The sequence below is a fragment of the Conger conger genome, chromosome 12, assembly GCF_963514075.1.
Source record: "Conger conger chromosome 12, fConCon1.1, whole genome shotgun sequence".
Taxonomy (NCBI): Eukaryota; Metazoa; Chordata; class Actinopteri; order Anguilliformes; family Congridae; genus Conger; species Conger conger.
Window position 1 is genome coordinate 27,020,229 of NC_083771.1, and position 23,538 is coordinate 27,043,766.

Below are 23,538 nucleotides of genomic sequence, written 5' to 3' on the forward strand. Positions count from 1 at the left end.
TGGATAAACGATGCGAAATAAGAACCAGATATGTGGCCCACCCCCTCAAAAACTGGCCAAAGGGAACAAAGGAAAGGCAATAGTTCCGGGTTTCTTTCAGCCAATGAGCATACTCCACATGCGGATACCGCACGGCACCCGGGATTGATACGCGATTGGCGCTGACGGCAGCAGGCGCGAGCAGGGAGCTGCAGTGACACTACGGACAGGCAGAGGACATCCGCGAGACTGTGCCAACGAAGCTAACGTTAGCGAACTTATCCAGCTGCGAAGGAGAACACGACACTTAAGACGACTGCGGTCATCACCAACAAATTCTGGGAATCCAAGGACGTTTTTTTTTTTTTGACGTTGCTCTTTCCGTGGAATAGGAATTATGCCTGTTGAACACATTGCAAATTCGGTGTAATTCATAGTACACCCGGGTGGGAAACTGGGAGAGAAGCTACTTAGCCGGCTAGCTGACGCTTCGCTCTTGATTCTGCTAATTTACTGGTTAGCTAGCTAGCTTGACAGATAGGTTGTCCATGTCTCTGAATCTTGTGTGTTAATTCCCTCCGTTTGAGCCTACTACCCGGTGAACGTAGACTAGATATTATTTGCCACTTTAGTTCGTACGGCTATTTTCCTTGCTTGGAAGGTTGTACGGCTGGTCACACGAGGTGGAGTCGGGATAAGGCAAGTCTGTCCTAACGCGGCTGTCCACCATGGAGAACGCTCACACGAAGCCTGTCGACGAAGTTTACTGGTATTTTGACGTGAAGGAAAGCACGGGACTGGGTCTTGAACAGGTGAAGCAACTGAAGGAAAAATGGGGGCCAAATGGTGAGTGGTGTCTTTTTTGTTTCATTTTCGTAAAGTATATCCAGGAGAGCTTCAGTAAACTGCCAGAGTAACGCTAAGCAGAATGGGCTCGCGTACCGTGGAAACCAGGCACGGAGGCATGGAATGGGGCCTGTAACGGGCAGGCTGTTAAAATTAACCGACTACTAGTACTGACACCAATAAACTACGACCTCGTGGAGTTGCCCAGACTACGTGCTTTGTATTAAATTGTGTCAAAGTGTAGATTATAGCCGATGGTTTAGCCGGCATACTGGATCATAGTTTTTAAGTTTGGCGGAGGTACTACCTAGCTACTAGTTTCTTGACCAAAATCTTACGATTCACCACTACCGGTAGATGGTGACTTGACACATCCAAGGTATTGCAACACCGGTCTACTGCGAATAGACGAATTCCCTCCATGTGCTCTACAATCAACTGCGAATAAGTTAGGCAACGCATTGTGTTGCTGCATCCACAGCATATAGCTGGTAGCTCTCGGTCACCGCTGGCCAGATTTTGAGAACAGCACTAACGTTACCTTTCTACCGAGACTGTCTATTTTACAGACTAACGTTATATAATTAGCTAGCGAATGTGCTAACAGGACTGTCCAGTCTTAAAAGCGTCGGTATGAGTGCAGATTTTTCATTTAGGTCAGCACTACGACACCTGATTGGAGTTGACAAACGTTGCCCAGGGCTGTGTTGTGTAAATTTTCGCCGGCAAGCAGGACCGTTGCGTACCTTCACAAATGTTTTATGAATGAACACAACTAGCCATGGATATGGTAATTTGCCTTGTTAATGCCATTTAACGTGCTGCGAGGTAAATATTTTCCATGTTTGTAACCTTTCGTTCGATTTGTTTTGTCTTCGGTGCGCACTCTCTGCCAACCTGATCTGCCAACTACAGAGCTACCCGCGGAAGAGGGTAAGTCGGCTGGTTTACACCTGTAGAATACACCTGTCACCGGCGGCTGTTTTCCACCATCTCTTGTCTGAACACCACTTTCTATCTTTCGCAGGAAAGTCTCTGTGGGAACTCGTAATCGAACAGTTTGAGGATTTGCTCGTCAGAATTCTCCTACTGGCAGCGTGCATATCTTTTGTAAGTAAAACCACCTCTATTAATGACACTGCGCTAATAATGTCCGTTTGACCCCGCAGTCTCAAAATACACACCAACAAAGTACACCAAATGCAGATATAGGTGAACATATTCCCACCTCAAGGGAGAAGCTGAGCGCAGTAAACTGCTTCATAAGGTTTTTTGTGCTATATTACAATATAGAACATCATTCATCACAGTTTTATTTCAATAATAATAATAATATTAATAGTATAATTTCAGCGATAAAAAGTATATTTGAGTGGTTTCCGTGTAAGGAACATGGGGTTGGTGAGTCTGTGACCTGTGTACCAATTATGCTCTCCTGGGATCAGCCAGCTCTGGCTCCATAGATATAACTGGGCTCAGGGTTGTATGCTAACATTTGTTAACATGTACTCCTAAGTAAGGAGCACCTTAATGCATCCAAATTAGTACATTTGCCCATAAATTATTTTAGCCATTAGCACACATCATTTTTCAGGGGCAAATGCTCCTAAACTGGGAGCACTGTAGAGCCCTGACTGGGCCCCTTGGCAGCTCTAGGGGAAAGGAATTTCAGATTCTCACCTGCTGAGCTTTGGTCAGTGATGAGTACAGGTGGAAACACACATACAGGAATGCCTATCCATGAATCTCCTGAAATATGTCAATGCTGCCTTGTTGTGGGAGTCATAACTGGTGTTTTTATGGGCTGTGGGGAGAGGAGCACTCTGTCGCAGGTGGGTGTCTGTTGGGTCGTGTCGGAAGTGTATCTACACTGTGGTGGGCAGGGTCCTTCTTCCAGGTGCGTTTTGGCTCATGGTTGGTAGGGGTGGGGACAGCTGAGGGAGGGAGGGGATCGCTGAGGGGGGGAGGGGATCTGGTTGGTCTCCCGACTCCAGGAGGAGATGTGTTGTTATGCTTCATCGATCATTACATTACATTATATTATATTAATGGCATTTGGCAGACGCTTTTATCCAGAGGGACGTACAGTTGATTAGACTAAGCAGGAGACAATCCTCCCCTGGAGCAATGCAGGGTTAAGGGCCTTGCTCAAGGGCCCAACGGCTGTGTGGGTCTAGAACGGGGATTGAACCACCGACCTTGCGGGTCCCACTCATGTACCTTAACCTTTACAGGCTGCCGATCACTGTCTGGTAGGTATTGCGGGGCACTGCGCTGGTCCAACAGGAGCAGGAGGTTCGCTCAACGTTTTCGGGGCTCGTACCCAAATGTTGGCCTGTCACACTGACCGTATGTCCCGCTGGCTCGCCTTGCGCTTTGGGCAGTGTTTGTTGATCTTCCTGGCCCGTTCGGCGCGCTGCAGGACGTTTTTAAGCGGACGCTGTATTGTTTGGAGCAGAGTTCCGGTGCAGGGGCGGGAGCTGAGAGACTTGGGGGGCCTGTTTGAGGTTCTGACTCTGATTCCAATCAGAGAGGACCGGACAGGACTGGTTCACTTAGGGCTGGGCTGTAGCATGGAGGTTTTCAATACTTTGATGCGTTTGATACCTGTAATTCAATACCGCTACCGAAATATTGCTTTGATCCCACCTACCTTAAATTCACTTAATTAAGCGGCCTAATTATTTTCCCGTCTTCTTTCCAAGTAGAAACAATGAAAAGGTATTCCTTTAATGCTTATTGCCAACAGTTTTCCTTTTTTGTATTTGTATGTATAAAATAATTTTCTAGTAGGCTACCTAATTGTTCTCCCTTCCTTTCGATAGTAGCTTATTATCACGGTGGGCCGGGCCAGTTTTTGAGGGCTGATGCTAAAAACAGTGTCTTTCTAACTATCTAGCAAACTGGTCAGTGCTCGTTATTACCGGAAGAAGATATCACCATGTTACTTTCATGGTCATCATCACCAGTAATGTTAACAGTTGCTTAACACTGCTCTGGTCTGCTTGCCTTTGGACTCATCAGAAGTTGTTGTTACCAGAACTTTTTTTTCCTACAACAGAACAGGATGCAGTTCTGCCTCATGTTGAGGCCGTGTACAGGCAAACATTTCATTAAATTAGAAATGTTTCCTGACTGAAACATTGTATCTTGGCAACGTTGTTTCGTTTGGCACCGTTGCCAGCTTTTTAAAGTAAAGTCAAACCGCGCTCTAGAACATGATTGCTGTGACACGATGACGGCTTCTTCTTCACGCTGCCGCGTCTGCCTGACTGGGTTTATCCTTCACGTGGGTAACGTGGAGAGCCAATCGGATGTAATCAGATGTTTTTATTTATTTTTATTTTATTTTTTATTTGACCTTTATTTATACAGGGAAGTCCCTTGAGAGCAAGCTCTCATTTTCAAGGGTGCCCTGTTTACAAAAAACATATATAAAAGATACAGGTTGCAACAGACAAGATAAGAGCAGACAAAAAACAAGTTATAAAAAACAGATAATGAGTTGATAAGACACTAAAAATCAGGTAAAACACGAGCAGTGCTCAGTCATGGTACCCACGAGGAGCACTCTAAAAGAGTCTAGAGAAACAAAACGATCCAATTTTAGAGTGTCCTGGAGCCTATTCCACTTGTCCGGAGCATAGTGAGCATAGTGTCTGTTCCTAGTTAAGACTATATTGAGGGGAAGAAGGGGATTGCTTTGAGCTTGTCTTTTTCCATTTTTCCCTGGTTCTTTAAATACTGATATGTTCTGATGTGTTTCCGGCGGTCTTGGATACCCAGCCCTAGTTTCACGGTCGTGTGAGTTTGTGACGCTGTGAATTGTATAACGTTCTGCTGAGGATGTTTTTATGAATGAGAAGTCTGTGGGGTTGTTCATTGTCTGCACTACAGACTGTCATGCTTGCTTGCTGAGATTCAGTGCCTGTAGGGAAAAATGACACAAAATAGCACATGGACCTGCTTTGACATTGTATTGTATTATACTTTTTTGGAACATTTCTCACACCGGTAGAACTAGAAGATTTTTTAGCTATCACAGATTACCCAGAATCCTTGTGGTGGCCATGTTTTCAAAATAGCTTCCCTACAGTTCCATTGCATGAGTTAATTTAACAATTACTTGGTCAAATTTTCATCTAATTGGGCACATGATGGCTTAAAATGTTTTAGACAGAATTTTGACATGGCTAACAAATTTCTGGTGCGCAGTGTATAAAAACATCTTTAAAATAAGACCAAAACTTAAACTTAGTGTTCTATCAATAACTGGTTTCTCAAAATATGTATCTCTGTTTTTAATTCCTTCCTCTTGGTGATTTGTTCTCTTTTTTTTTTGTTGGTATAACTGAAGTAGGATATTTCCTGGCACAGATAGACAACTCCAATAACCATTTTACTTGTCATTTTAAGGGGTCCAGTTCTATGAATTGAGATAATTGGGCAACCAGAGACAACCGTGTCATACATCCTCAATGGATATCATTGAGAGGTGCCCAATGGCACATGACACCCAGGAAGTAGTATAACTATAAGCTGCAATCTTGCTCGAATTGGGAACATAATTTTCACAAAGTGAGGGATCACCGTAAACCTAGTATCCTGAATGGACAGCTAGAAGACACTAGTGTGTATTCTCCTCTATGAACTTCGAGGCAGACGCATTCATTCAAGTAGCTTGAATGTAACACACAATGACTCGCCAACTTTCTGTTCTTTGTCACCCTTGTTTTCTCATCCCCACAATTGAGAGAGCAAGTCTCATTCTCATTTTGTTCTGTCTGCAGGTGCTGGCGTGGTTCGAGGAGGGAGAGGAGACCATAACGGCCTTTGTGGAGCCTTTTGTCATTTTGCTTATTCTAATAGCTAATGCCATTGTAGGCGTGTGGCAGGTAAGTTCTCACTTATTTATTTCAGTAAGTAAATTAAAACATTTGCGTGATATATTTCCTCAGGCAAACTCTGGGTCCTGTCACGATAATGTATTTGTTCCCGTGCGCTGACCTCATACTCCTCAAAGCGCTGGTTTTCTCTGTGGTGATTGGCCCCGTAGTCGGCCGTTTGATCCTGACTGTGGAGGCTGTGGGTGATTAGCCCAGGGAGGGAGGGATTGGGCTTGCAGGGCAGCTCTGGTGTCAAGGGCCTGCTGCATGTCCCGTGTGTTGTCCAGGGCAGCGACTGCACAGCTGAACTGGGGGGCTGACACACACACACGCACATGCACACGCACACACACACACGCACACGCACACGCACACGCACACGCACACACACACACACACACACACACGACCGCACAGCTGAGCTGGGGGACTGGCAAAACACCCCTTGGAGGAGACCTTGTGGAGACAGTTCTCCTCCAATAGTCAAGAATATGAATGAAGTTCCAAGCTGGGGGAAGAAGGCAGGAATGTGGTATAAGTGAGTGAAAGTGATGATGGGTCTCTCACTCTCTCTTTCTTGCTCTCTCTTTCTCGCTCTCGCTCTCTCTCTCTCCCCCGCTCTCTCTCTCTCTCCCCCGCTCTCTCTCGCTCACTCTCGCTCTCCCTCTCCCTCCCTCCCTCCCTTCAGGAGCGGAATGCGGAGAACGCCATCGAGGCGCTGAAGGAGTATGAGCCCGAGATGGGGAAGGTGTACCGGCAGGACAGGCAGAGCGTTCAGAGGATCAGAGCGCGCGACATCGTCCCAGGGGACGTCGTGGAGGTGGCAGGTGAGTTCTGCTTCTGTACTGAGCGACCCGCTCCTGACCCTCTCCTGTACCGAGCGACCCGCTCCTGTATCGCCTTTACACACTAACCCAGAGATGCCCTCTTATACCGCCTTTACAAACTAACCCATTGACTAACTCTATGGTTACCTATTGACACCTTGAATTTCACACATCTGTATCTGAATTTGTTTGTCATAAATTATTTGAGATATTGAGACATTTAGCTCCGGAAGTATTGGGACCCTTAATAACAAATAAAGAATAAAGGCTACGTATAATATACGACACAGATGATAACAATACGTTTGAATGTATGGGAATACTACTTAGTTTTATTTAAATTTATTTACAGTCATGTAACACTCATCAACAACTGTATTATTTTTTTAGTTTGCAATATGTTTTTGTGTGCATATTTATCAATCATTCTGCTCATGATTGTACATAGTCAAGTAGCCAAGAGGGCCCCCTGTGCCCCCCCCACCCCACCCCCCTACGATTTAGCAAGTCATACATTTTTAGATTCCTCCAAATATACATGATAACCGCATGAAAAACATTTACACAGGGTTCATTTAGTGGCCACCTTTGATATGGAGAGTGAAAAATTAGTGAAACTTCATCATAAAGAGACCACCATAAGGAATCTAAAAAATGTGTGTCTTGTTAAATCTTCCCAGGGGTGTATGGTGGGCGCTTTTGGCTACTATGCTAACCCTTAATGTCATTTTTGCTTGGGTCATTCCTCTCTACCTTTCTCTCGCCCTCCAATGGTTATCCTGCCAGCAAATCATCTTACCGGGACTTAAAATGTGCAGGTCAGACCCAGCTCTGTGAACAAGTCCGGGTTAGTCGAGCACCCGTAGTTACGTCCAGCACTGTTTGTAGCCAGCATCGCCTGGCTGTGCACAGTGCTTGGTCTGCAGCTGTAGCTTTCGATTTTGTACTGGTAATGGCTTGCATTTCTATAGCAGCTTTCCTCTCATGGTCGCGGGGCTTTGACAGAGTTGTGCCGGTGCGCAGTTTCCGAGCAGTGCTGTAGAATTCCAGGTGTGTAAGTGCAGCTGTGCGCTTTGGAGCCTGGGCCGACCGGGTCAGCCCCGTTTGGCCTGGGTTGACCGGGTTGGCCCAAACATGCTAAAGCCCAAACCCAGCTGTACCCATGTTTGGGCGTTAGCATCGCCTGGCTCAGAGTGTCCTTCTCACCACAGGGGCTCTGATTGGGTTGCAAGACTGCCATAAACGGGAAATCTCTCTCTCTGTCTCTCTCTCTGTCTCTCTCTCTCTGCCTGTGATTGTGTGTTAGCGCGTGGTTGCCTTTTAAACAGACTAATTCTATCACAATTACTGGTCTTTCCTCTTTAAGGCCGCAGGTTGCAATGCAACCCAGTGTGGGGTAATATGACCGTGTGATGTCAGTTAACCAGAGTGTGCACATAACAGGAGGGGGTGATGTCAGTTAACCAGAGTGTGCACATAACAGGAGGGGGTGATGTCAGTTAACCAGAGTGTGCACATAACAGGAGGGGGTGATGTCAGTTAACCAGAGTGTGCACATAACAGGAGGGGTGATGTCAGTTAACCAGAGTATGTACTTAACAGGAGGGAGTAGAGTCTGAGCAAACCAGTCAAACGTGCTGAATGCCCTGCAATAACACCGGGTGCAGAGTCAGCTCTAGTCTTGTTGTTGTAACTCTGCCTTACCATTTTAATTAAGCCTGCTGCCCCCCCCCCCCCCCCCCCCCCCTTCCGCAGTGGGAGACAAGGTTCCTGCCGACATCCGCCTCACATCCATCAAGTCCACCACACTGAGGGTGGACCAGTCCATCCTGACCGGTGAGCATGCTCCATCTTACTCTCCTTTCTCATTTTCTCATTTTGATTCCTGCCATACCATCCAGAAATGTAAATGTATATCACTGCTAGTAATGTTGCTTACTTAATATTTAATGTGTCTGGTTCTGTAGGTGCCCTAAAGGGGGCTGTATGTGGGGTGTCTCTGTGACCCAAGAATTGAACAGCAGAACTATGAGGAGTTAGTTGCACTCTGGCACAACTCAGTAATACCCTGCTTATGCTCTTGTTAGTAAATTAGCCAGCAAGGGCTTGGGTTTGTCACTTGCTCTCAGGCTAGAGTGAAGGATCAGTTCTTGGAGAAAGATTGCGGGTCTCGGATGTTGAATGAGCTGAGCCTCTCATTCCTGCCTCATCACCTCCTCACTGGTTCTGCACTAATTGGTAAAGCTGTGGGTGTGTGTGTGTCACCCAGTCATAAATCACTGCGGAGTGACCTCACGTGTGCTTTTGTGCGGTGAAGTACCAGGCCTGTAAGTAACCCAACTGGTCCTGACTCGTTGAGTCATGCTGAAATGTGCATCTTTTTAAGCTCATTAAAAGTCGAGAACAACATGACCGCGTTCTGAGTGCGGGCGATGGTAGGCGTGACCGAGGGCGCGTGGCGCGTATTTTTGAGAAGGGTGGCGTGACTTTGCGGGGGCGTGGTGTCAGAGGAGGTGGGGTGTGTCTTTGCGGAGGTGCATGTGACCTGTGTGTTTGCGGAGGTGTGGCTGATACGGGGTGTGTCCCAGGGCGTGCGGTGCTTATGTTTGAGGAGGTGGGGTGTGCCTTTGAGGAGGTGCAGTTCCTGACTGTGTTCTCCTCCCGTAGGAGAGTCCGTTTCGGTCATTAAGCACACGGACCCTATCCCGGACCCTCGCGCTGTCAACCAGGACAAGAAGAACATGCTGTTTTCAGTAAGCTGCTCCTGACCTTGCTCCTGACCTGCTGACCTGGACCCTCTCACTGTAGCCAAAATTCTCTCATTTCCTCCCTAACAGGAGCACATGCACACGCATACATCCAGTCTCACATAAACACATTTACACAGACACACCCATTAATGTACACACACACACACTCGCACGTTTGTGTCCTGTTCATCATTAAGAGTTTCTGCGGTGTCTTTACCCGTCCGACCTGCCGCAGGTCTGTGCGCAGGAGGTAGTACACTCGAGGCCGGGCCCGGCCTGTTTTTACTGAAACTAATCTGACGTTGGTCTCAGGGCACCAACATCGCGGCCGGCAAGGCGGTGGGCGTGGTGGTGGCGACGGGCGTGAACACGGAGATCGGGAAGATCCGGGACGAGATGGTGGCCACGGAGCAGGAGCGCACGCCCCTGCAGCAGAAACTGGACCAGTTCGGCGAGCAGCTCTCCAAGGTGCCGGTCGCCATCGTCATAGTAACGCCGAATTTAAAACGCCGCCTTTAATTCATGAATGTAGCCTGCGGTACTCGGCAGAAATGTCATTAAACGGAGTGGATAAACTGAAGTTTAAATTTCATAACCTGCTATGATTATGAAGAGTAAAATAATTATTTTAGTTAGCTATGAAACGATATCTCCCTCATCACTGTAAAGCTTTCCACATACTCATTGAGTATGAGATGAGCATTATACAAGTTATTATTTATTATTATTATTATTATTATTTTAATTATTAGTATTACGCTTAAGAAAGACGATTTGAGTGATTTGAGGCATGTCGTGCAGCTCTGGTGGGGCGGTGGGTGGTGACGGGCTGTTGCAGTGTTCTCATTGGCTCTCCCGCGTGTCAGGTGATCTCGGTGATCTGCGTGGCCGTGTGGCTGATCAACGTGGGCCACTTCAGCGACCCGGTGCACGGCGGCTCCTGGGTGCGTGGCGCCGTGTACTACTTCAAGATCGCCGTGGCGCTGGCCGTGGCCGCCATCCCCGAGGGCCTGCCCGCCGTCATCACCACCTGCCTGGCGCTGGGCACGCGACGCATGGCCCGCAAGAACGCCATCGTGCGCAGCCTGCCCTCCGTGGAGACGCTGGGCTGCACCTCCGTCATCTGCTCCGACAAGACCGGCACCCTCACCACCAACCAGATGTCCGTCTGCAGGGTGAGGAGCTATGGAGGGGGCTGTGGGGCTCTGTGTGGAGGGGCTCTGTGGAGGGGCTCTGTGGAGGGGCTCTGTGGAGGGGCTCTATGGAGGGGCTCTGTGGAGGGGCTGTATGGAGGGGCTCTGTGGGAGGGGCTCTATGGAGGGGCTCTATGGAGGGGCTCTGTGGAGGGGCTCTGTAGAGGGGCTCTGTGGAGGGGCTCTGTGGAGGGGCTGTATGGAGGGGCTCTGTGGAGGGGCTGTATGGAGGGGCTCTGTGGGAGGGGCTCTATGGAGGGGCTCTATGGAGGGGCTCTATGGAGGGGCTCTGTGGAGGGGCTCTGTGGAGGGGCTCTGTGGAGGGGCTGTATGGAGGGGCTCTGTGGAGGGGCTCTGTGGAGGGGCTGTATGGAGGGGCTCTGTGGGAGGGGCTCTGTGGAGGGGCTGTATGGAGGGGCTCCCCACCTGGGAATCAAACCTGCACACCTGCAGGCTCTGAGCTACATAGCTACGTCCCTAAGCGCTGAGTCTCAGTGCTGTATGTTTTGTGTGTTTTGGCAGATGTTCACCGTTGACACGGCAGAGGGCGACAGCTGCTCTCTGAGTGAATTCACCATTACCGGCTCTACCTACGCACCTGAGGGGGCAGTGTGAGTATAACACACACACTATGTCTACCACGCTCAATGTACACTCACCGAGGAGTTTATTAATTATATCTACTTATTCATGTGATTATCTAATCAGCCAATTGTGTGGCAGCAGTGCAGTGCATAGAATCATGCAGATACGGGTCAGTAGCTTCAGTTAATGTTCACATCAACCATCAGAATGGGGGAAAAATTTGACCAGGTGCAGTGGGTAGCACTGCCGCCTCACAGCAAGGAGGTCCTGGGTTCGAATCCCCATCGGCCGGGGCCTCTCTGTGCGGAGTTTGCCTGTTCTCCCCGTGTCTGTGTGGGTTTCCTCCCACAGTCCAAAGACATGCAGGTTAGGCTGATTGGAGAGTCTAAATTGCCCATAGGTATGAGAGTGTGAGTGAATGGTGTGAGTGCCCTGTGATGGACTGGCGACCTGTCCAGGGTGTATTCCTGCCTTTCGCCCAATGTATGCTGGGATAGGCTCCAGCCCCCCTGCGGGATAAGTGATCAGGATAAGTGGGTTTGGATAATGAATGAATGAATGAATGACTTTGACCATGGAATGATTGTTGGTGGCAGACAGGGTGGTTTGAGTATCTCAGAAACTCCTGATCTGCTGGGATTTTCATGTGCACTGGTTTTGAGAGTTTGCAAAGAATGGTGCAAAAAAATAAGTGACATCAGAGGAGAAGGGCCAGACTGGTCAAAGCTGACAGGAAGGTGACAGTAACGCAAATAACCACATATTACGACAGTGGTATGGAGAAGAGCATCTCTGAACACACAACACATCATAACTCTTAAATGGATAGGCTACAGCAGTAGAAGTCTAATAATTACCTAATAAAGTGCTCACTGAGTGTATACTGTGTGTCTATACACATACACACACACTTACGTACACATACTAAAAATACTTTTCTGGGATTTTTCAACCCGTGTCATATTTTTCGTCATTCCCATCTGTTCTGATGGCACACACAACCATTGGTAATACAAAGTACGCATTTCCCTCCTTGCTCTGCCATATAAAGTGATGCATTGTGGGAAATGCTTGCTCCAGGTGTGGAAACGTGTATGATATGCTAATTTTGCCACCTTCCCCCACCCCGGCCCCAGGTACCAAAATGGCCGCCAAGTGCGGTGCTCAGATTACGACAGTCTGGTGGAGCTGGCCACTATCTGTGCCCTCTGCAACGACTCCTCCCTGGACTTCAACGAGGTATCCCAGCATGCACCATCTCTCCCCGTCTCAGTCTGTCTCTCTGCCTCCCATTAGAGATGCCCTTAGCTGAATGTGCATATGTCGTGCGTCCTCAGGCTAAAGGTGTATATGAGAAGGTGGGAGAGGCCACAGAAACGGCCCTCTCCTGCCTGGTGGAGAAGATGAACGTCTTCAACACCGACTTAAGAAACCTGTCCAAGGTGGAGAGAGCCCACGCCTGCAATTCAGTGAGTCTACCCTCGTCTCTGTGCGAATGTTTTCAAACATTTTTACACTGACTTATACTCGCCATGAACATTCGCTAATGTTAGCTAACTGAACTAAGGAGTTGGAGTTTGGTGGCATGTAGTCAGTAGAATTTAAGGTTATACATTTGAATGTTTGCTACGCTACACTACTACCCAGTATTCAACACAGGCCAACACCTCTTTGTTTGGAAGTACTTTGCAGGGAACTTTGCTATCACACGGCAAAATAAATATTGGTGGCAGTCGCTACTCTGAAGTCTGGTCCGGTGTCACTGGTGTGCATAATGGTGTGTGTGTGTTGCGTGGTTAGAGTGAGTAATGGTGTGTGTGTGTGGTTAGAGTGTGTAATGGAGTGTGTGTTGTGTGGTTAGAGTGTGTAATGGTGTGTAGCCGGTGTGTAATGGCTCTTTCGCTCCTGCAGGTGATCAGTCAGCTGATGAGGAAGGAGTTCACTCTGGAGTTCTCCCGGGACAGGAAGTCCATGTCCGTGTACTGCACCGCCAACAAGGCACACGCCTCCTCGGGCAAGATGTTCGTCAAGGTAACGGGAACGCCACGCCCACCAGCCAAACCGCATGCCGCACGCTCAAACCTCCATAACCTCACCTGTGCTTACTCCTGTAACTGTACACTTACCTGCCCTACAAAACCTTACCCGTCTCCTCTAAACCTTTACCTGATGTCCTGCTGTTGCTGCTTGCTGCTGGTGGAACACATGCTGGATATGCTCTCACTGTGACACTTTATATAAAACACTTATGATGGTGATGGTGATGGTTGATGGTGTTAATGTTGATGATGATGGTGATGATGGTGATGATGATGTTAATGATGATGGTGATGATGGTGATGATAGTGATGATGATGGTGTTGATGTTGATAGTGATGTTGATGATGTTAATGTGATGGTGATGATGGTGATGATGTTGATAGTGATGTTGATGATGTTAATGTGATGGTGATGATGCTGATAGTGATGATGATGGTGTTGATGTTGATGGCGATAGTGATGTTGATGATGTTAATGTGATGGTGATGATGATAGTGATGATGATGTTAATGTGATGATGGTGATGATGATGGTGTTGATGTTGATAGTGATGTTGATGATGTTGATATTGATAGTGATGTTGATGATGTTGATATTGATAGTGATGTTGATGATGTTAATGTGATGGTGATGATGATGATGATGAAGAACATGTTGTGGTGTGTGTGTCTCAGGGAGCCCCAGAGGGTGTGCTGGACCGGTGCACACACGTGCGTGTGGGGGGCAGGAAGGTGCCTCTGACGGCGGGCATTAAGGAGCAGATCCTGGCTGTGATCCGGGACTACGGGACGGGCCGGGACACCCTGCGCTGCCTGGCCCTCGCCACGCGAGACTCGCCCCTGCACAGGGACCAGCTGCGCCTCGACGACTCCACCCGCTTCATTCAGTACGAGGTGTGTGTGTGTGTGTGTGTGTGTCTCTGCCTCTGCACAGAGACCAGCTGCGCCTCGACGACTCCACCCGCTTCATTCAGTACGAGGTGTGTGTGTGTGTGTGTGTGTGTGTCTCTGCCTCTGCCTCTGCACAGAGACCAGCTGCGCCTCGACGACTCCACCCGCTTCATTCAGTACGAGGTGTGTGTGTGTGTGTGTGTGTGTGCGTCTGTGTGTGAATTAGCGAAAACAAAACGGACAGGAGCAGGGAAGGCGGAACGCAGCCCGTTTCCTGATTGGCTGACGGGGATGCGCTTCCCCTCTCTGATTGGTGCGTTTGTCTGCGCAGACGGACCTGACCTTCGTGGGCTGCGTGGGGATGCTGGACCCTCCCCGGGCGGAGGTGGCGGCCTCCATCAAGCTGTGCCGCCTGGCGGGCATCCACGTCATCATGATCACCGGCGACAACAAGGGCACGGCCGTGGCCATCTGCCGCCGCATCGGCATCTTCGGGCCCCAGGAGGACATCGGCGGGAAGGCCTACACCGGCCGCGAGTTCGACGACCTGCCCGCCCCCGCCCAGCGCCAGGCCGTGCTCACCGCCCGCTGCTTCGCCCGCGTCGAGCCCTCCCACAAGTCCAAGATCGTCGAGTACCTGCAGTCCTACGACGAGATCACCGCCATGGTAACCCTGCCCACCGCCAGCCTGGGTTCGGGTTCCGGGTTTGGGTTTCGATTTTGAGCGCTGGAAAGCGCTCGACTTTCTTTAGATTATTTGAGTTTTTATGAAAGCCATTTTTCTATAGCTGCACCTTAACCATACTGTGGAAAATTAAGTGGGACCAGTGCTGGCTTTTCCAGAATCATTGGTTAGAGTGTGAGAGCGTGCTTTGCAAACAAAAACATTTGCTAGCATCTTACTGAATCTGTCTGTGTCTGTGTCTGTGTCTGTGTCTGTGTCTCTGTCTCTGTCTCTGTCTCTGTCTCTGTCTCTGTCTCTGTCTCTGTCTCTGTCTCTGTCTCTGTCTCTGTCTCTGTCTCTGTCTCTGTCTCTGTGTGCCTGTCTCTGTGTCTCTGTGTCTCTGTGTGTGTGTCTGTGTGTGTCTGTGTGTGTCTGTGTGTGTCTGTGTGTCTGTGTCTCTGTGTGTCTGTGTCTGCGTGCCCACGCGTGTGTGACAGACGGGAGACGGTGTGAACGACGCCCCCGCGCTGAAGAAGGCGGAGATCGGCATTGCCATGGGCTCAGGGACGGCGGTGGCCAAGTCGGCCTCGGAGATGATCCTCGCCGACGACAACTTCTCCACCATCGTGGCCGCGGTGGAGGAGGGCCGGGCCATCTACAACAACATGAAGCAGTTCATCCGCTACCTCATCTCCTCCAACGTGGGCGAGGTGGTCTGGTGAGACCCCCTCCTGTGTGTCCCGCATTCTGGCATAAAACCTGCAGCGTAGTGGTTAAGGTACATGACTGGGACCCGCAAGGTCGGTGGTTCGATCCCCGGTGCAGCCACAATAAGAGCCGCACAGCCGTTGGGCCCTTGAGCAAGGCCCTTAACTCTGCATTGCTCCAGGGGAGGATTGTCGAATCAACTGTAAGTCGCTTTGGATAAAGGCGTCCGCCAAATTACATGTAATGTAATGTCGTGTAATCTGGTGCTGTAGCCGAAAGAGCCACCCAGTAGCCTGAGAACCAGCTTTTAAAAAAACTGAATATCACTTGCATATTGCGGCATTTCCTCATATTTCTGTGAGAGAACAGTACACGCATTTGGCAGAACCGCTCCTTGGTAGTCTCTTATCAGGCTGGCGTTCTGCACACGGAGCGCTGGCCCGTATCTAAACCGCCCCTTTTCCTCCAGAGATCACAGCCCACACAGCTTCCCAAGCTCCTCTGCTGGCTCCGATAAAGCTCCACCTGGGAAATGTACCGCTAGAACAATAACCAGGGCACCTGCACAGAAAAATATTCTCTAGTTCTTATTATATTGTGATGTTTGGGTTGGAGTAGAGTGGTAGACCTAGAGTGGTCAGGTCCATGTTGCTTTGGCTTAATAGTGGTATTTACAGAGTGACCATGACACCCTTTTTAACCCTTTCATGTGTAAGATCAGAAATATGTCTTTAGACTGTTCTTAACTGAACATTGTAACGCTGATGTAACAATCATACTGGTCACTGAAAGCACTAGAGCTCTAGAACACTAAATGTTGAGAGAACCTACTCTTCATTACATTACATTACATTACATGGCATTTGGCAGACGCTCTTATCCAGAGCGACGTACAGCTGATTAGACTCAGCAGGAGACAATCCTTCCCTGGAGCAATGCAGGGTTAAGGGACTTGCTGAAGGATCTTATTGCAGCTACACCGGGGATCGAACCACCGACCTTGCGGGTCCCAGTCCTGCACCTTAACCACTACGCTACAGGCCGCCTTCAAAGAGTTGACGGCTGTGTTTCCATGGTCACTGCATCCCAGTTTTAATAACGCTGTGTTCTGCATCTCCCCCCGTGTTAACGCTGTGTTGTTCCGACGCAGCATCTTCCTGACGGCGGCGCTGGGGTTCCCCGAGGCTCTGATCCCGGTGCAGCTGCTGTGGGTGAACCTGGTGACCGACGGGCTGCCGGCCACGGCTCTGGGCTTCAACCCCCCCGACCTGGACATCATGGACCGGCCCCCCCGCAACGCCCGCGAGCCCCTCATCTCCGGCTGGCTCTTCTTCAGATACCTGGCCATCGGATGTGAGTGTGTCTGCGGGTTTAACTCCAGTCCTGGAGGGCCGCAGTGTCTGTGGGTTTCACTCCAGTCCTGGAGGGCTGCGGGTTTAACTCCAGTCCTGGAGGGCCGCTGTGTCTGCGGGTTTAACTCCAGTCCTGGAGGGCCGCAGTGTCTGCGGGTTTAACTCCAGTCCTGGAGGGCCGCAGCGTCTGCAGGTTTAACTCCAGTCCTGGAGGGCCGCAGCGTCTGCAGGTTTAACTCCAGTCCTGGAGGGCCGCAGTGTCTGCGGGTTTAACTCCAGTCTTGGCCCTCTGGTACTGTAGTTTGGGAGACCTGCTTTGAAAGCTGATGAAACTCGCTGCTCAGTGTGACTCCTGGCTCAGGCTTGCTGTGAGCATTAGCGAGTTTAATGCTGACTAAAGCTGCTGTGTGACCTTTGAGCAACCCCTGTATTCTCCGCCCCCTGCAGGCTATGTGGGCGCGGCCACAGTGGGGGCGGCGGCCTGGTGGTTCATCGCTGCTGAGGACGGCCCCCGAGTCTCCTACTACCAACTGGTGAGTGAGAGTGAGAGTGAGAGTGAGAGTGAGAGTGAGAGTGAGAGTGAGAGTGAGAGTGAGAGTGAGTCTGTGTGTGTGTGTGGGGAACATTGCACTGTCTGCTGTCAAATATCATTCACCGCACTGCTGGTATTCTCACACACACACACACACACAAACACACACAAACACACACAAACACACACAAACACACACAAACACACACAAACACACACACCCCACACCACACTCTCTCACAAACGGAGACCACACACACTGACGCCCGGTGTGTCTCTGCCCCTCAGAGTCACTTCCTGCAGTGCTCTGCGGAGAACCCCGAGTTCCAGGGGGTGCAGTGTCACGTGTTTGAGTCGCCCTATCCCATGACCATGGCCCTGTCCGTGCTCGTCACCATCGAGATGTGCAACGCCCTCAACAGGTCAGTGGCAGAACCGCATCCTGAACGCACGGCATCTCTTCTCCCCTCAGTCTTGGGGAGGGATGGGGTGGAGTAGGGGGTCAGGCACTCTCCCTTTACAGTGGAAAATGGTGGAAATTGACTTTCATGGTCATTTTGCTTTAGTTTAGTTTTTGGAGCATTATAGGCTATGCAGGACTTTATTTCTTTACCATTTTCCTGCCTTCCTGTATTCCCTGGTAATAATATCGATGACATCGGCCCTTCTGGCGCGGTAGCAGTGCGTCCCTGGTGGCGGTGTCTCCATGGTGACAGTGTGTTCTGTGTCCGCTCTCCGCAGCCTGTCGGAGAACCAGTCTCTGCTGCGCATGCCCCCCTGGAAGAACATGTGGCTCCTGGGGGCCATCTGCCTCTCCATGTCCCTCCACTTCCTCATCCTCTACGTGGAGCCGCTCCCGGTAGGGCCCCGTCCGTCCGCCTGTCACTCAAACCCTCCCGCCCTACGTCTCTCCTCCGTCTCATAGTCATGTTTTCCATTTTGGTGTTTAGTGTACATTAAAAAAATATCAATTGGCGCAAGTGTAAATGGTAATAAGATGTTTCTGAATTGATATCACGTAAACGTAGGTAAGGTTCGAATTGTAAGATTGATATTAAATGGTAGTAATGTTTGAATGGGAATTTTGATATCAAGTGATCGTAATGTTTGAAAGGAAAGTTTGTTTTTCGAGTGATACTAAGCAATATTTTAATGGCAGGTTTTATATCAAATGATGGTAAGGATGGTGGTACGTAGTGTTTTAATTGGACCATTGATATCAGGTGATAATAAGTCCTGATTGAATGGGAAGTTTGATATCAGGCGATGGTTAAACTTCCCGTTGAAACATGCTCATGACATCGGGTGACAGTAACGCCGGTCTCCGTCCCTCACAGATGATCTTCCAGATCACCCCTCTGGACGTGACGCAGTGGCTGATGGTGCTGAAGATCTCCCTGCCGGTGATCCTGCTGGACGAGGTCCTGAAGCTGGCCGCGCGGGTGTACCTGGAGCGGGGCGGGGAGACGGAGCCCCAGGCCGCAGGGAAGGGCGTGCTGGCCGCCTGCCTGCAGGGCGTGTCCTGGCCCTTCGTCCTCCTCTTCTTCCCCCTGGTGCTGTGGCTGTACAGCACCGACACCAACCTGGCCGAGCTGTTCGGCTCCTGACTGCCCGTCGAGTGAGCCCGCGTCTGCATGGCCCGTGCCGTTTAAATTAACACACGAACTCACCCAGCGCCAACGGTACAGAAAAAAAATAAATAACCAGACCAAGTTAGATGTTTCTCAGCCAAATTTTTAATTGGATTAAAAAAAGATAATGTAGAGAATTGTGGTTCAGCAGTTTGTAAGCCAGCAGTGCTGCTTCCTCCTCTGGAACATCCACTGAACTGATTGGAGAATATATCATTTTCAGGTTTATTTTCCCCGCCCCCCCTCCCCCACTGTGATTATTGCTTTTTAAATTTGTACATTTTTTTTTTTTTTTTTTGAGTGGACTGGTATGTCCATTTGTCATTTCACAATGTGTCCTTCCTTTTTTAAAAATGTTTTATATTTGCTGCCCTCCTTGTCCACGAGGAGCTGGTAAATTTATGATGTGTACAGAGATTTAACACTATTTTCTGCGTTCTTCTTTTTTTTTTGTATTTGTGAGAAGGATCAATTCAGAGCTGTTAGCAGAGCTGTTTACTACCAAGTTGTCAGTGTGAGTCTCTCTCTCTCTCTCTCTCTCTCTCTCCCCCTCTCCCTCTCTTGGTTCTTTCCACTCGTTTATTTTTACCTCCTTGATTCCTTTCCTTGCTCCAAGCTGATCCCATTGGAGGAGGCAAGGAAAGGAAGCAAGAAAAGGATGGCATAGACTGAAATTAGGGTTTTAATCATGTTTTCTTGCCCTAGAATCAGTCAGGAGCCACGTAGCTCCTTCGAGGATAATTTAAAAGGTTGGAATTACCTCAATTCCTTTCAGAATCATTCGAAGACCGAGGAGACCAGGATGGATAAAATAAGCGATTGGAATTACCCCCCCCCCCCCTCTCTCTCTCTCTCTCTATCTCTCTCTCTCTCTCTCTATGTCTCCTCTTCTTTTCTTCTCTCTCTGTCTCTCATGGGAATGTTTGTGCAGTGACTAAAACACCCCACTGGAAACCGAAGCCAATTGAGCTGGGTTCCCGCAAGAATGTTCCGCACGGATTCACCCTCTCTAACATCCCCTGCATCACCGAAACGCAGCACTGCTTGCTTTCTTTTTTCCAACTTGTGTTTTTGTTTTTTTTTCTCTTTGCTTTGACTCAAAATTTGGCTTTTATTTCTGAACTACAGCTACCTCAGTGCTATCAATTTTCAACTTGGGGAGGATGTACTGTTTCTTTGGGGGGGGGTTGATTTGGAGTGCTGTAACAGTAATAACACGGATTCTCTTCACTAACCCCACACTCGCCTCTCGGCTCTGTGTTCTTACCATCGACTCGTCCCTTTCCCCTCACGCCGATGGCACAACATTCCAGCTGGTTCCATTCTTCCATGAACACTCATCGTGGAAATATTCTGTTACCACGTGACCAACATTCTGTCCTGAAATATAGCCGCAGGACCTCTCCTGTAGGACAAGAACACTGCAGAAGAGAAGTATTTTGGGTACAGATTGGAGGACGATAGCAATTTGACAGCATTAACATTCCGCGAGGATTTATGGTAGATTAATTTCACACGCCTAGGTTGAAGTTGAGTGAAGTGGGGATGCAGGTGAGCTCCCTGCACTGCAGTCCGCTGCTTCCGGCATGTTCCAACGAAGGGCATCTGCGCACAGGGAGGCACGCGATCGTGTCCTGAGCACCAATGGAGCGGCGTCTGCTGACGCTAATGGTTCTGCGTTAACGGCATGCCATGCTAACGTATGCTACTTTGTGCGCTAATGTAGCAGCATTAGGGAGCAGCGAGTTTTGAGGAGTGAATGTAGCCTAGCTAGCTCTGTACAGCACTCCTCCAGCTGCACCACGTCCGATCCTGTTCTCCTGGGCCTCCCCTCTCTTTCTGTCACTCCGTGAGTATCTTTCCTCCTGCACGCTCCCATTCGCTGCTTCCACCTGTCACTCGCACCTGGATTCCCGCCTCTTTTCCCACCTCAGCCAGTAAGTAACAGGGACGCACCTCACTCTGGGGTGGAGGGAGGGGGGCTTCCATCTAGGCCCACACTGGCTTCCAGGCTGTAGTGAGTCATTTTATTATTGTTCATTGTGCCAGTCTGTCTTTCAATAGCGCAGAGTAAGGGAGTCACACTGGCAGTCTCCCAGGATGAAGTATGGGAGCACACCCACTGGGATTGAACTAGAGCGAGGCCCTTGTCCCCCCAAACCAGGGTTACCCCAGGCCTCTTGTCCCAGGCTCCCCTGCCCAGACCCAAACAATATCCTGGGTACCATAGAATATAGGAATACACAGGTTAGGGTTTCTTCAAGTTTAAAATGGCACACTGCATGAATCCTCTGAAAGTGGCCAAAAATAGAGCACACAGATATGACAGAGCTCTGCTTCACGTACTTCCCCCCCCCCCCCCAGCCAGTTTCTGCTATGGCAAGGGTGTCAAACTCCAGTCCTGGAGGGCCACAGTGTCTGCTAGTTTTCGGGTTGTTCCCGTTACCTGTGGTTCATTCAAGTCTTTGATTGGTTAAGGAATCCACACACCTTGCGCTCAAGGCCTACATTGACAGCTGATTGAAAGGAAACCCCAAAAACCTGCAGACACTGCGGCCCCCTGGGAATTCAGTTTGACACCCCTGTGCTATGGCAAGGGTGCACAACTCTGGCCCCTGGAGCATCTGTGCGCTGGTTCATATTCCAACCAATTAACTTTCTTTTAGTTTGCCAACATCTTTATAAACTACAGTAGACCGGCTCACTCCTGTACTTGAGCAGAGTAAAGATCTTTGACACACCACGGGCTGTAGCTGGTGCTTGTACATATATCAGATAAGGATGGTTGAGAACTGAACAAATAAAGAGCCAAAGAGATATTTGAGACGGAGTGGGCCTTGGGCACCATTGTACTTATCAGACATGGACCAATCTGATGGTCACAATACAGGGACCATTGCTCCTCATTGGATCGAGCTGCTCTTTGTGATTTTCACAGGCAATCAAGTCGAGTGATGATAATAAGATTCCACTTTTGATGGTGTAAGATCACAAATATGATTTGAATGTTCTTAACTGATATAAGAATCACTACTTGAAAACAATTGAGTTCTTTAACATTTACTTGGAATTTTGAGAAAAAAAAATTACATTCCAAAATGTCTCCCCTGTCAGGTCACTTGTGATTTTATGATTTATGATATTAAGTAATAGTCGAGGCTTTGAAGTTCCTGCTTCTCTCTCCCAGGACCCTTTTACTCACACGTCTTGGTATACTGGTAGCATTAGGCCCTCTGAAATCCAGAAAGTCAGTAATGTGTTTTCCATTATATCTGTTCAACAAAGCACATTTGGGCTAGGCATAAATTCAACCTAAATGTGTGTAGTGCAAGTGTCAGAGAGCTAAGCAGTACTGTATTTTTAGACATTTAAAATGTGCCAAGGAATGAAGTTAAATGCTGCTTATATGCATTTAAAAATAAGAACAGGGACAGGTTAACAGAGAGCTGTAAGTGTTATTGCGTATAATCCTGAACCCTTCGTATTACCTGTAAAGGGGGTGACCACCCTGAACATCCTGGCTGTATGGAGAGACGTTGGCTCAACCTCAAATCAAACCTGAAGGTGTAGAATGTCTTATTGTATAAATGTACAATATACAGTAGTGCATGTCATCTTGTAAGTGACCAAACCCATTTTATCAGTGAGTTTATATATTAAGTAGCTTCTAGCTATGTACAATATTAAATTCTAATAAATCTATATAATGAATTACACCCCATGTTTATGTAGTACAGACTAACTGGGAACCACAGATTTGTTTCATTATGAGACACTTTTCCAAAGGACATTTTTTAAGAGGTGGTGCAAAATAACCAAATAGATTTCATTATTTTGTTCAGCACTGTTATGTATATTATTTAAATAAAGGCTGCATTACCTGGGCTGGTGGTGTGTTTCTTTAACAGTCAGACATGGCTGCTCTGCTCCAGATCGGACGCTTGTTGACATTCATCACACCGATTGTGGTGGAAGGAACATACGTGTGCGTTCTGTGTGACTGCTTTGTTTTTGTTTTACTGGTTGCCTGTATGGCAGCACGGATGGTGCAGTGGGTAGCACTGCTGCCACACAGCAAGGAGGTCCTGGGTTCGAATCCCCGTCGGCCGGGGCCTCTCTGTGTGGAGTTTGCATGTTCTCCCCGTGTCTGCGTGGGTTTCCTCCAGGTACTCCGGTTTCCTCCCACAGTCCAAAGACATGCAGGTTAGGCTGATTGGAGAGTCTAAATTGCCCATAGGTGTGAGTGTGTGAGTGAATGGTGTGTATGCCCTGCATACGCACATCTGCAATGTGGACAGGCCTTTCGCCCAATGTATGCTGGGATAGGCTCCAGCCCCCCTGCGACCCTGTTCAGGATAAGCGGGTTAAGATAATGGATGGATGGATGGTTGCCTGTATCTCCCAATATGACAGGATGCACTACATTTTAAATGCTGTGTTCTTCCATTCAGAATGGAGGCTTAAAAGAAACATTCACAAACATGATCAGTTGCAATGCATTCACAAACCCTCTGGACATGTCATCTATAGACTCCCCGTGCTTTTGTACGAGGGTACGTAAAGTCAAACTAATTTGTCCAAACTCCTTGTCCAATGAGGTTTCTGAAAATGCGGTTGCAAATATCACTTGTTTTTAAAGACCCACAAAGTGATAC

At 48.8% G+C, this 23,538-nt stretch overlaps 1 protein-coding gene across 1 annotated transcript; it reads left to right on the forward strand.

Annotated features, from left to right (window-relative positions):
• Positions 1 to 171: 171 nt before the first annotated feature.
• Positions 172 to 22,767, forward strand: atp2a2b (ATPase sarcoplasmic/endoplasmic reticulum Ca2+ transporting 2b). Its single transcript, XM_061261964.1, has 21 exons — positions 172 to 825; positions 1,741 to 1,758; positions 1,853 to 1,935; positions 5,616 to 5,720; positions 6,400 to 6,538; positions 8,294 to 8,374; positions 9,206 to 9,291; positions 9,601 to 9,756; positions 10,155 to 10,463; positions 11,004 to 11,092; positions 12,203 to 12,305; positions 12,404 to 12,535; positions 12,978 to 13,097; positions 13,781 to 13,999; positions 14,328 to 14,663; positions 15,158 to 15,378; positions 16,519 to 16,721; positions 17,168 to 17,253; positions 17,541 to 17,674; positions 17,994 to 18,111; positions 18,590 to 22,767. The coding sequence occupies exons 1-21, from the start codon at positions 708 to 710 to the stop codon at positions 18,857 to 18,859; spliced, it is 3,126 nt and encodes a 1,041-aa protein (XP_061117948.1). The 5' UTR covers positions 172 to 707; the 3' UTR covers positions 18,860 to 22,767.
• Positions 22,768 to 23,538: the final 771 nt, after the last annotated feature.